The 13,303-nt window shown below is 48.8% G+C and overlaps 1 protein-coding gene across 8 annotated transcripts in view; it reads left to right on the plus strand.

Moving 5' to 3' along the window:
• The window catches only part of CHD2 (chromodomain helicase DNA binding protein 2), an 85,597-nt gene extending 74,716 nt beyond the window's left edge, over positions 1-10,881 (plus strand). For 7 of the 8 annotated variants that reach the window (XM_072933973.1, XM_072933974.1, XM_030281531.4 and 4 more), the window contains 9 exons: positions 5-127; positions 468-596; positions 1,334-1,474; positions 2,604-2,738; positions 3,825-4,003; positions 4,567-4,666; positions 5,142-5,358; positions 5,735-5,984; positions 7,391-10,428. In XM_072933973.1, coding sequence (XP_072790074.1) covers positions 5-127; positions 468-596; positions 1,334-1,474; positions 2,604-2,738; positions 3,825-4,003; positions 4,567-4,666; positions 5,142-5,358; positions 5,735-5,984; positions 7,391-7,724 — 1,608 coding nt within the window. In that variant the 3' untranslated portion in view covers positions 7,725-10,428. Of the gene's footprint in view, positions 1-4; positions 128-467; positions 597-1,333; positions 1,475-2,603; positions 2,739-3,824; positions 4,004-4,566; positions 4,667-5,141; positions 5,359-5,734; positions 5,985-7,390 lie in introns of all 8 variants that reach the window. The other variant, XM_041718429.2, reaches the window with a different exon arrangement.
• Positions 10,882-13,303: the final 2,422 nt, after the last annotated feature.

Below are 13,303 nucleotides of genomic sequence, written 5' to 3' on the forward strand. Positions count from 1 at the left end.
AAAGATCCTACCGGTTGAGACAGATAAGAAACCTCAGGGAAAACAGCTCCAGACCCGAGTTGATTATCTACTGAAACTGCTGAAAAAAGATCTGGACAAGAAAGAAAACATGAAAGATGGTGAAGAGGTGAGATATGGCCTCTTGATTCTGAGGGTTTCAGGGGGAATGATAGGCTGATGGCAGGAGACACCCTGTATTCCCAGACATTATTTCTATGAAGGAATATGGACTTATTGTCTGATTGCTTTGTGGTGTTTCTCATTTAAATGCTAATTAATTATCTGGGTGCAAATTGGAAGAAGGGTAAAAGCTTATTACTGCTCTTACTGAAGGCTTTGGGCTCATCAGGTTTCCTGCCAGCCTGCAAGACCTGCAGCTGTTTGCACAATGTTCAGGAGATGGGAAATGTCCCCAGGAAGTAGCTGTAGCTGTTTGTTTTCCCTGACTTGTTCTGTGTTTTCACCAGGGCAAGCTGAAGAAGAGGAAACCACGAGTGAAGAAAGAGAACAAGGCTCCCAAAGTCAAAGATGAACATGGGAATGAACTCTCCTCTCCTCGACACTCAGACAACCAGTCAGAAGAAGGGGAAGTCAAGGTGAGTCAGCCCAGGTGAACAGTGGCTTTTCCAGGTTTCCTTGGGCTGTGCTTCCTTGGGAAGCATTCCCAGCAAAGCCCTCAGGAGTCAGAGACACTAAGAGTGAATTCCCACAGGACTGGCACACTCACAAAACCACCCATACAGCTACTGGTGTGAAAGAAGGACCTTTCCCACCTATTCTTTTAGCTCAGTGCTTTAAGGGATTTGGGGCATCCCAGAATGGCCACAAACACCCACATATCAACTCAGGGGAAAGGTTGTCTCAGGACAAAGCCTGTTGCCCTTATAAAGGAGAGAAAGAGTTGTTTCCCTCTCCTTTTGGGCACGTCAGCCCGTGGTGAAGCTGGAGTTTACCAAGGTCATGCTGTTGCTTAGAAAACGTTCAGTCTTTGAGTGGTTTGGCTCGTAGTCTGAGGCTTTTTGTTCGTGTGCTGATCAGTATCTACCTCAGGGGCTGATCGTTCTGGAGTGCAGCTGGCACAGGAGAGCAGGGCTGCTCTGCAGCTTGCCAGCTTGTCAGAGTGGGGCTGCTCTGGTTTTCATACCCTTTTGTCACATTTGAGGGGATGGCAGCTGCTTGAGCAGGGCTCGATGTCTGCTTAAAGAGGTGTGAGGGTAAATCTGGATGGACCTCAAAAGTCGCCTGTGTTTTAAGGATGTTTTAAGGATGTTTTATGGAAGAAAATGTACATGAGGTGAGGGACTCCAACTTTGTGCTGTGACTGATGTTTTAGGAGGATGGCTTGGACAAGAGCCCAGTGAAAAAGAAACAGAAGAAGAAAGAGAACAAAGAGAACAAGGAAAAACAGACATCCTCTAAGAAAGAAAAGGAAAGCGATAAAGAGAAAAAGAAGACAAAAGACAAGAAAGAGAAGGTATGTGGTACTTCCAGGAGCAGCATGATAGGGAAGTCCCTGAGCAGGACAAACTGTGAGACTTAGGATTCATTAAGGGCCCTGTGTGAAGAGACACCAGTGAAGCACTGTGGGGTGAGGGGGTATCCCTTTCTCAGCCCTTCTGAATTGCCATGAAAAGTAGAAAAGTCTGTATGTCCTAAAGCTTCATGGAATGTGACCAAAACTGAAGAGATTTTGCCAAGCTGCCTTTAAAGTACAGCTGTCCCTGTGACATGGATATGGTCACAGAGCTGATACTAAGGAAAGAGCCTGGAGCACTCAGATCAAAGTTCTGTCCAGCGGTGATTTATCACTGGGTTGGCAGGTCCTTGTCTGTATTCCCCTTTAATTTAAACTCACCCAAATGACCCAAGTGTCCACACCATCAAGACTGTAAGTTGTCATTGTCACTGTTCAGGACTCAACAGAATGAGTGTTTCAACATCACTGGTATGCTGGAGACTCAAATGTCTCTTGAATTTTGGGAACAACTGCCCTGAGGCTGGGTGCAAATTGGAAGGGGGGGTAAAAGCTTCCATAATAATGACCTGAAGTACCTGTCCAAGGAACAGGTATGTGCTACATGCCCAATGTGTTTTGACACTAAGGTCATAAGTGCAAACTAAGAAGTTTTGTTGCCTATGTAGGGGAAAGTTTGCTTTCCAGTGATTTTTGGTTTTGACTGCAGGTAAGTCATATAGGTAAAAATGTACATGAACAAGCCATGCTTTGAGAGCTAGTGATATCACATAAAGCTGCAGATCCTTGTAGACATGAGACTACCCTGAGCTCTATCCTTTGCAAGGGAGAGATACTCTTTATTTTAACCTCTCTTCCAAGTCTTCAACATTGGTTTCTCCCCATGAGTGTGAATATCGTATTTGTGTCCAAACTGTTGGCTCTGACTTTTTCCTGCTCCCTCATGGATGATGTAAAGCTAAACAGAGCCATTGCAGCTCAACAGTTGGAGGTTTTGGGAGGAAAGTTGTAGGAACAGTGCCCAGGTTTAGCAAGTGCCAGTAACAGTGGTGTGGAGGTTGTTACCTGGGTCACCGGGGATCCTCCATTCTGGCTCATCGTGTGATGTGTATAATTTGTCCTTGTAAAGCCTAAAGGTGGCGAGGCCAAATCTGGAAGTAAAGGGAAGAGATCACAAGGTCCTGTCCACATCACTGCAGGGAGCGAGCCAATCCCCATTGGAGAAGATGAGGATGATGATCTGGACCAAGAAACATTCAGCATAGTGAGTATTTTCCTTGGGAAATGGGAGGGCAGTGCCAAGAGCCCAGCGAGGCAGCCAAGGTTTGCACAGATGCCATCCAAGGACATGTTTTAGGTGTTGGGGTGTGACCCCCAGCCTAGTGCCCCACAGGGGTTTCCTCTGGCTGATCTGGGAGCAGGGCAGGGCAGCCCTGGACAAGAGCTGCCCACCAGTGCTGCCAGCTGGAGCCTGTCAGCAGAGCAGGCACAAGAACTCTCTGCTTCAGCTGGTGACTTCCCAGTGCTCAGCTGGCAGCCCTGGGTTATGGAACACCCTGCAGCCTTACATTCCCTCTCTTGTAGAAGCCAAGGAGCCACTGAAGCACTTTCAAGCAAGGAAATGCAGGAGAGTTTTGAGGGTGACCTTGTAGGAGATGCGGAGCTGTGTAAATGCTCTCACAGCAAACATGCCCACAAGGCTTGTAAAAATTGCCTTTTAGTAAAAGTTGTCATGGCAGATTCTCCTTGGCTGAAATACCACTTCTTCAAAGCAGTTCTCTCAGTGCAAATATCTGTATTTGCTGCAGGTCCTGTCGGGTTTTTTGTCTTTTTCTTTAACTTCTGTGATGCACAAACGAACCAGGCAGGCAGTCAAAAAACCTTTCTGATTTCCTATCTGTGTGCAGTGTTGATGTGCCCAGGCTGAAAAACATGGTGCTTTTATCTCATGTCTGCCAGTTTGGGTAAAAGCAAGCATTGAAGTGACCAAAGATGGGCTTGGACAGGATTGAATTGAGCAGTCTTTCAGCTGGGATGGCTGGTTCAGCATGTGCAGGCTTGGATACACTTCCCTGCCTGCCACAGGATCCGTGCAGGGGCAGACCATGTGTGATTACTGCTTGCAAAGCAAATTGTTCCCTCCTAAAAGGCAGGGACAGTGGAGGTGGGGAGAATCTCATCTTCTACTAATTATTGTCTGCAGCTTGTTTAACAATTTGTTATTTTATAGCTGATTTCTCCTTGCCTAATGGCCAGATAAAGCTAAATTAGCCTCTTTTCGATTAACAGGGCAATGATGTAGAGCCCTCTGCCAAATTAATCACTTTCTCCTCTCTGTTGCTCTTTCAAGTGCAAGGAAAGGATGAGACCAGTAAAAAAAGCACTGAAGCAACTTGATAAGCCTGACAAGGGACTGACAGTTCAAGAACAGCTGGAGCACACACGCAACTGCCTGCTAAAAATCGGTGATCGCATCTCTGAGTGCCTTAAAGCCTACAATGACCAGGATCACATCAAGCTATGGAGAAGGTGAGGGAGCTTTTTGTTTTCTTTAGCTGGTCTAGGATATTTTGAAATGGTAGTCAGGGGCTGCTGGTTTGTTTTTTTTTTCATGGATGGATGTGCCATTTGCCTCTTACTTAACCCATGAGATCTTGTGGTTGCTGGTCCACTCAGTCTGCAGAATCACAGAATCATAGAATGGTTTGGGTTGGGAGGGACCTTAAAAATCACCCAGTTCCAACCCCCTGCCATGGCAGGGACACAGTTCACTAGACCAGGTTGCTCAGAGCTCCAGTCAGCCTGAACCTTGAACACTTTCAGGGGTGGTCTTCCATCACCAGTCCCAGGCAAATTTTTTCTCTTCAAGTTGTCCTGGTTTCATTAAAATTGATTTCAAAGCTAAATCACATAAACCACTGCAAACCTCTTTATTTTACTTTGAAGAATGTGGTTCCAGCCCTCCTGATCATCCTGTCCTGAGCTGAGACTATTTTCCAGAGAGGGTAGAAGGAATTTGATGTTGGTTTGGAAGTTGTTGGCAGTTAAACTGCTGTTGTAACACTTAACAGAAAATGTTCATGTCCTCCTAGGAACCTATGGATATTTGTGTCAAAATTCACAGAATTTGATGCCAGAAAACTACACAAACTCTACAAGATGGCTCATAAGAAAAGATCACAGGAAGAGGAGGTGAGAGTTGAAGTGCTTCCCCTTTGATTTCTGTCCTTAAAAGTTGCTGCACTGGAAGTTCCAATCCTTTCTGCCTCTTACTGTGGGTGTTCTTTGTTGTTGTTGGCAGTGTGTGATTTTCTGAACATCTAAACAGTCTGATTAGACTGATTAGACTTCTTTTTCATGTGGTATTTCTGGTCACTTTGTCCTGGCTGTTCTGACCAAGCAAAAGCATTGTTTGGCGTGGCATGTGATGTTCAGTTGCCCTGTGGAGTGAAAAGCCTGGGCACGCTGCCCTGCAGAGATCAGGTGTAGAAGCAGAGCTGCCAAACTGTGCCTGTCCTCTACCAGGGTTTGTGCTGTCCTTGAGCACAGAGCTGGCTCACCTCAAAGAGGCAGGAAAATCCAGAGCCTGGCAGACAAGGCCATTGCTCACAGTCCTGCTCTTCTGTGGGAGAGCAGCTGAGCTGTATCCCTCTGTTCCACCTTGCAGGAGCAGAAGAAGAAGGAGGACATGTCCAACATGAAGAAGCAGTTCCGCCCAGAGCCTTCGGGCTCCAGCCGCGATTCCGTGATGTCCCAGTCCCACGTGCCTCACAATCCCCATTCCCAGAAGATCCACATGCCCCCTTCCCACACCCAGCAGCAGATGCACGGGCACCCCCGGGACAACTACGGCCATCCAAACAAGAGACATTTCAGCAACACAGGTGAGCGCTGGCAAGCCAGGAGAAACCTTCCCTTCTGACCTACTGCTCCTGGACACAAATCCTCCTGGGGCTTGTGACTGCTCAGGTTTAAAGGGGATGGGATAGAACATAACACTAGCGCTGTGCTTACTGCTGGGATAGAAAACATGGTGATGTAGTGAGGAAAAGAACGTAAGAATGGGACAGAATAAGATTTGTGAGGATGATAAAGAGATAGGATAAAGATATTCAAAGGATAAAATTTGGCCCACATTGTTTAGGGAGGAAAAAGTTAAAGGGGCGCCAATAGCTATTATTTCTTGGACAATTCAGGGAAGCAAATGGGCTTAAACCAAAGCACAAAAGAGTCTCAGAGGTTGCTCTTTGCTCACGGCAGACCGAGGAGACTGGCAGAGGGATCGAAAGTTCAACTACGGCGGCAACAGCAACCAGATGTGGGGCGGGGAGCGGCACCACCAGTACGAGCAGCACTGGTACAAGGACCACCACTACGGGGACCGGCGGTCGCGGGGGGATCCCCACCGGAGCTCCGGCAACTACAGACCAAACAACCTGTCCCGCAAGCGGCCCTACGAGCAGTACAACAGCGACCGCGACCACAGAGGCCACCGCGACTACTACGACAGGTGGGTGATGGCGTGGTTTGGAAGGACAGGTGTCCACTGAGGAAGGCAGGAACCTCCCCTGAAATGGAAAGTGTAAACCCCTTCCTCCAAACTGTTAGAATTTTGAAGTTAAGGGGTGCCGAAGACCACCCTCGGTCGCGGGGTGGCTCCGTGTGATTACCCATGCTTCCAAAGAAAGGCTCAGCAGTCTCTTGTTGTTTGGTTTCATGGTTTCTTATTGCAAGTTATCTAAAAGATTTTCTTCTCGGGCTGCTGTGGGTTGCTCAGTAGCTCAGGCAGAGGCACACACACACCCTGACATCCTCTCTGATTCCCGACTGCTTCTTCTCTCCCCCTGCCCCTGGCTGCTCCTGTCTTTTATATGGTACAGTACATGTTACATATGTACAGTTTTTCCCCAATACCTACTACCTACATTAAATGGTGCCTTTCTAAACCAATCTGTGAGTGCCAACATCACCAAGAACATGGAGATAAGGAAGAAGAAAGAGGGAGGACAGGGCAGGCCCAAATCCCTCCATCTTAAAACCTCTGACCCCATGTACAAAACCAAACCCCCTCCCCCCCCTTAACAGGACTTAAAACCCCCCTGTGCAGCATTCAAAAATTCTTCCCTCTACTTTGTGACTACTTCTACTATAATATCTAAACTTTTGTGACTTCTTGTTCTTCATGCAAAGTTGGTAAATCATTCCATGATTCAAATCCAAAATCACAGCTGTTTCCAGCTGCCTGCAAATGCTTCTGACCTGGGGCCGGAACCTCCAAAAATGTCTGAGGGACATTTTGAGTTCTGACAAAGGGGCTCTCAGGCAAAGATATGGGAGCAGGAATAACAGTTCTTTATTACGGAAGAAAACAAAAAGAATTAAATAATGCAGTAATACAAAACAACACTGACAGAGTCAGAATACGACCGGACACCCTGTGGGTCAGGGTGTTGGTAGCAATCTGATTGAAATGGTGGCTGCAGCCCTCCTGCAGTGACAGGTGTGGTTCTGTTGGAGCAGTGATCCTGTAGAAGGGTGGAGTTTTCCTCTGAAGGTCCAGTGGTGGTGTAGATGGATCTGGTCTTCCTCTGGGAATCCAGTGGAAAAGGCTGCCTGTGGTCTTCCAAATCTCTGATTATATCCAGGCAGGAATGCTTGGCTCCTCCCTCTGGGCAGAGCATCTCACAATGGGATGATGTAATTTTATCAGCCATGCAGGGACACTCACTGGCCCATTAACAGAAGAGATCTCCTGGAGGGAGGATTGGTGAAGAGATAAAGAAAAGCTGCCCAGTTAACAGAAGATAACTGCTCCACAGACAGGAATAGAATACACACACCCATTTCCAACCTAAGGCATTTCCCTCACCTCAGAGGCTTTGGGGAACTGATCTCCACCCATTTTTCTCTCCACAGGCACCACCACGATTCCAAACGCCGACGGTCCGACGACTTCAGGCCTCAGAACTACCACCAGCAGGATTTCCGGCGGATGTCTGACCACAGGCCGCCCATGGGATACCATGGCCAGGGACCTTCGGACCACTACCGGTCCTTCCACACAGACAAACTGGGGGATTACAAACAGCCCCTCCCTCCATCGCACCCTGCCGTGTCGGACCCTCGCTCGCCCCCCTCTCAGAAATCCCCCCACGATTCCAAGTCACCTCTTGATCACAGGTCACCTCTGGATAGGTCATTGGAACAGAAAAACAATCCAGATTATAACTGGAACATTCGGAAAGCGTAAAGCGACCGAGAGGGCGAAGCGCACGTCTGAAATACCGGGAGTGATGCGACGGTGGCTGCTTTCTCCAAGCCAGCAACAAGAAACTCTGAACATGCTGCTATCATCTGGCTGGGTCAAGGAGGATTTTGGGGGAGTGGGTGGAGGAAGATTTTCCCTAGTTCTTGATTCTGGTTTAGATTCCCATTTCCTTTCCCCTTTTTTACCATTGAACTGGTCTGTCATGGAACCAGCCTTGCTGCCTCGTTTGTTGTTTTGTTTTTGTTTTCCTCAGTCCAATGGACCCAAGGGAGTTTTCCCCAGCCAGTGTTTCCTCAGAAGGAGAAGGCAGATTGATGCTGCTTAGGATGGTGCAGAAGGCTGTGTGCCTGCTCTGACTTGATGTTACATGATAGATGCTGCTGTGGGGTTGGGGATAAACTGGTTGGGCTGGGATTTGTATGTCATCAGCATGGGGCTATGGGAGGATATGTTCAAGGAGGGACAGGAAAGTCCCTCAGCAGCCAAACTTGGTTGAAAGAGGGACTTGATGTCCCTGCAGAGTGACTCCAAAGGAGCTGGAGCCATGCTGGTGACAATCCATCAGTTTCCTGACCATGTTATCATTTTCATGTCTTTATCCATTTCGAGAAACTGGCTCTGCTTTGATTGCTGTTGTGTCCCCTGCAACAGAAGAGGTGGGGGGATCTTCCTCCCATCTCCAGAGCTGGAACTGGCAAGTCTTGACTCTGGGGTTAGGTGGGAGCTGGGAAAAAAAAGGCCAACATCCTTAGCAAAGGCTTAGTTCACTTCTAACCAGCAGAAGAAATGGAAAGAAATTGTAGTGAGAACAGTATTTCTCAGTGGACAGGGCTCAGGAATTCATAACAAAACCCTTCTCTTCTGGCATGGGCAGCTTGGGTGCTCCAGGAACTAACAGATGCTGGCTGGGAGATGCAAGATCACAAGATGGCTCTGGGGATCCTGGAACTCCTAACCTGCCTGGCACTAAAGTCTCTGTGCAAATCACTTCTCTCTGTACTTCACAAAGCAGTGATCACAAACCTTTACTGTAAGTGAAAGATAAGGGATGGTAGGACAAAGTGAAATAGGAATTCAGTGGAGTGATCACTGTTAGGGAATGGTCACCTTCCTGCCAGTCAGCAGTGACTCTAAATTGCTGAAAGTACCTGCATTTATAGACCTTTTGTTTGTCTAAATTGGAAATGAACCTGAGGACTTAGCACCGCAGTGAGCAGGGAGAGAATGAGGAATTCAGGACTGATCCATAAAGCTCCTTGAAGCAAATGTCTTAGAGCCCAGCACGGCAGAGGGAAAAGAGGAATGTGCAGCCCAGCTCAGTGGACTTCAGGGCAAACACTCCAGGTATTCAAACCACGGCACTTGATGCAAACCAGTGCCCAGCCTGGGCACTGGTGTGGTGAGAGGGGTTGGTTGTGCACATCCTGCTGGCCAGAAGCACCTTGGGTGATTATTTTTCAGGTTGGAGCTCCCTGGAGATCACAAAGGCTGCCCCGGGCGTGGTGTCTGGGGCTGCATCACCACCGGAGCTCAGTGTTAAAGAGCAGCAGTTCCAGGCTCCTGTTAGGTGGGGCACAGAAGCTGGGCCTCCTGTTAAGATGCCAGTATTTGACTCTAATAAGCTGTGATGTCCCTTCCCCAAAAGACTGAGGGCAGATGGGTGTTCAGGGCTGGCTTCCTGACTCCAGCCAGTGCCTTGGAAGGCGCATGCAAACTGACACTAATACTCCTCCATGCAGTATATCCCTGGAAATCTGCTGCCATCACTCCTCCCCATCCCGCTGCTCTAAGGGGACACATGGGAAGTGTTTTGTTCCCCTTTTGTTTTTATCTCGCAAGATTTCCACCGAATTCAGGGCAGATTTGTTTCCTTAGGGGCACTTGCTGCCCTGATAAAGTGTTAAACTTGTGTTTACCTGTGCAGGGCCAGCTGAAGGCAAGTCTTCCACAGTCCCCCTCGGAGGGGTGGGAGGTGTGGAGAGAGCACATTTCCCACTAAGCTGTGATTGCAGGCTGTGGTATTCAACAAAGAGGTCCTTTCTTTTCAGAGGTATTAGCTTTTAATGTGAAAATGGAGGCAGCCTCGCAGGGGCAAAGAGAACTGCTGTTTTTGTCACGGTGCGGTGCTGTCACGGTGGGAAGTTCGTGGCAAACTCATGTAGCAAAGGCAATACTGGCACCCAGGGTGAGGGCTGGTGCAGGAAAGCTTTGGATCCCAGCAAGAGGCATTTTCTGTGTTGAGATGTGGGGGTTGCTGCTTATCCCAGGTTCCAGGCACAAGGGTGTTTGGGATTTCCTTCTTGTGCAACAGCAAAAGCTTTACCCATATCCACTGGAGAGCTGTCCCCACTGTCACTTCAGCCTGATGTTGAAGTCACATCGTGTCCACTCATGATGGGTGAGTCTTTGCTGGGTTTTGCTTTAGTGAAGCTGGAGCAGGAGATTTAGGATAAAGTCTTCCCTGAGCACACACACACACTATTATGCATTTTATGTCCCCTCAGCATAGGGACCATAACCAAACACAGTCATGGGGACGGGGGTGGGATCAGAGGGGACACATCCACAGCCATAAACTTCCCTGTGGTGTTTGTGTCAGCATTGGTACAGCTCTTCCTTCCTAACCAGCTGTGGGATTCCCTCCAGCCTCTTTGCAGAAAAAAAGCAGTAACTTGCTGTGGATCAATTGAAAAAAAAAAAAAAAAAAATTCAGCCTGACCTCTTTGGAAATGGTGTAAAGTAATGAGTTCACATGGTGGAAATCCTGCAGACCAAAACTTGCTGTGGGGACAGGCAATGTGGTCCCAACCAAAATGGACACGGATCCGAGTGCTGAAGTCCTTGTGTGAACGGTTTGTGATGCACACAAAAATATTTTTCTGCTTTCACCCGTTTCCTCCCCACCTCTGCCTCCCCTCTGGGGAGAGAAGGACTCTTACTGTAAAAATACGGACTTTTAAACCTGTTGACTAAAAACAGTAATTAATATTAATTTATATTTGTGAAAGAAATGCCACTGTCCTAGTGATTTCTGATGTAAATATGTTGTTTATATAGTATGTATGAAATTTTCCTACATTGTAAAACTGCTGTACTTTTGATTCTTGTATATTAAAAAGTGTTACTGAGATTTTCAGAAGGGCCCCAGCGTGGTGTCTCTGGGGGGTCCCGTGGCAGGTCTGGGGGATGGTTTGGGATGACAGGGCCCTTTCCTGCCTGCCACAGGCAAGCCACCGTGGATATTTTCCCTGTGCAGGAATAAGCAAGTTCTGCTTGGCTGTTTTTACATAGTTTCACAGTCTGTGGTGATAGAGACTTGGAAGCCTCTTCAGATGAGAATTTCCACCTGTTCAGAAGGAGCTGTACATTATCTAACAGAGAGATCCAACCCAGATCCACCAGGATTTCACTGGGATGATACTGATGATTATATGTTTATCCCACCTCCACGTTTTGGGGATCTCTGAGGATGTGTAAATTTTTACCTTTTCAGGAGAGAATTCCCCTTTCTCTGGAAGTGTTGCTGCTGCTGCACCAGTGAGTTCTCTCTGTCCCCAGCCCCTCCTGGGCAGGATGTGCCTCTCCCCAGGTGGGATGTGATGGCATCCAGTGGCTGCTTTGGTTTGGTCTTTACCCTCCACTGCTCACACTGAGGCCCACACAGCAAAACACAGAGCAGGGATTGGAGCCATTTCTCCCCAAGTTATAAAAGCTCATTGTAAAAAGCACTTTTCACACCTGTAGCCACTGGGTCCAGCCCTTCCCAGTCTCTCTGCTGCTGAGCCAAGTTTCAGCCTAGAGTGAAATTTCACAGCTGAGTTATATGCTCCTGAAAAATGGATTTCCTAATGGAAAGAGTGACTGGCTGTTAGCCATGGGGCTCAGCAGGGAGAGGGGCTCAGGACAGGGAGGCACAGGGGCTGCAGGGAGCTGGCCTGGGTGTTACATGCCTGGATCAATCTACCTGAATGCTTTTGATTTAGGCAGGCAGGTAAGGACGTGAGCACCCTGATGCCAGGTGTTGTGGTAGTTGTTTTTTTACGGTTTGATCTGTTGTAATAGTTTCCCTTGAATCAGTTTGTTTTAGGTGTTTTCATTATAAGTTTATAATGGTGCATTCCAAGTATCCCCTTTGTGCTCCCTCATAAAAAAGTCCCTGACCTGTTTACCACAGTTTCCCCACCACTTGTCTGCCCATCATTATGCCAGTCTCCCTGTTCCTCCCCTTGTTCCCCTACATGGTTAAACCAATCCCAGTTACACTACCCATGGCAATCAGAGCTTCTACACCCCTTTCTTTCCAAAATGTTCCCTGCCAATTGTCCCCTCCTGGCTGGAGGATTGCTTTATGAGGCTTCTTCCCTCTCCTGTGTAAACCCCATTGGTTGCATTAAGTGATTCCTCTGAGATCCCCTCATTGGTTGTAAGTTATACCCTCCCCTTCATAAAAACAGCTGTTCTCCCTTAAAACTTTGGTAATTTGTCCCCGGGTCCTCCTAGAACCTCTTGGAACCCAAACTGGTGGCCCCTCTTGATTCCTTTACCTCAATCCCCAGTGTGGGACCTTAATTGCTCCTTTGCTCAGAACCCACTGCTGCCACGGTGTACCCTGTGTGCACCACCACCCTAAAATCTCTGTAGAGATTCGGGGGAGCCACTCCTGGTAAGTTCCTAAAGGGTGTGGGCTAGCTGGAGACCACCCCAGCAAAAGGACTGTATCAAGGTGTCTCCCCAGCACAGCTCAGCCTGGCATCTCCCTGCCCACCCGCATCCACAGCACCACGTGAGAACAGCTCAATCCTAAATCCTTCTCAGAATCGATGAGGAAATGACCTCCTGACCTTCCCACCTGTCCATGCCAGGCAGGTCTGGTCAGTCCCACAGGAAGGCATCATCCATGAGGACGTGGTCCATGCAAAGCCACGTGCTGTCACAGGACCCCAGCCCTGCCTTGCCCCCACCCCAGTGAGGGGACAGGGCTGTGCTTTACAGTGGGGCAGACCCCCTGGAGGGAGCAGATTCCCAGCAAAAAGCCCATTTTTGGTGAACATCAATGCAGTTGTGGCTGCTCTGGGACAGCTGCTCCTGGCTCAGCCCAAGCACTCGGATGTGAAGCTCAGAGCCCAGGACAGCGGCCAAAGGCCAGCGGACGGGCAGGCACAGCCAAAGCGGGGCTAAAAACCCACCCCAGGCCCCAGGTGGTGGCACTTGAGCCATCACAGTGATGGGATGGGACCCTGGATCCCCCAGGGGCTGCCCCCTCACCAGCCCTGAACATGGTTTGGAGAGCAATTTGAACCTCTCCCAGGTGCCACAAGGCCACCACTGCCACCACCAATGTCCCTGCACAGCCTGTGCCTGCCCCACTTACCTCCTGGGGATGCTTTGCTGCCTTGTGTGGTTAATGGGGACAGGCCATCCTTGTGCCTCGGGGGTCACCACTGCCCCACATCAGCACTTTGTCCCACTGGAACATGCAGGGGCTGCCTGCTCGCTGTCCCAGGCTGGACAGCAGGGGCCATTGGTGACCTCCTGGCAGAACACTCAGTGAGGCAGACCCC

Source organism: Taeniopygia guttata, chromosome 10, assembly GCF_048771995.1.
Source record: "Taeniopygia guttata chromosome 10, bTaeGut7.mat, whole genome shotgun sequence".
Taxonomy (NCBI): domain Eukaryota; kingdom Metazoa; phylum Chordata; class Aves; order Passeriformes; family Estrildidae; genus Taeniopygia; species Taeniopygia guttata.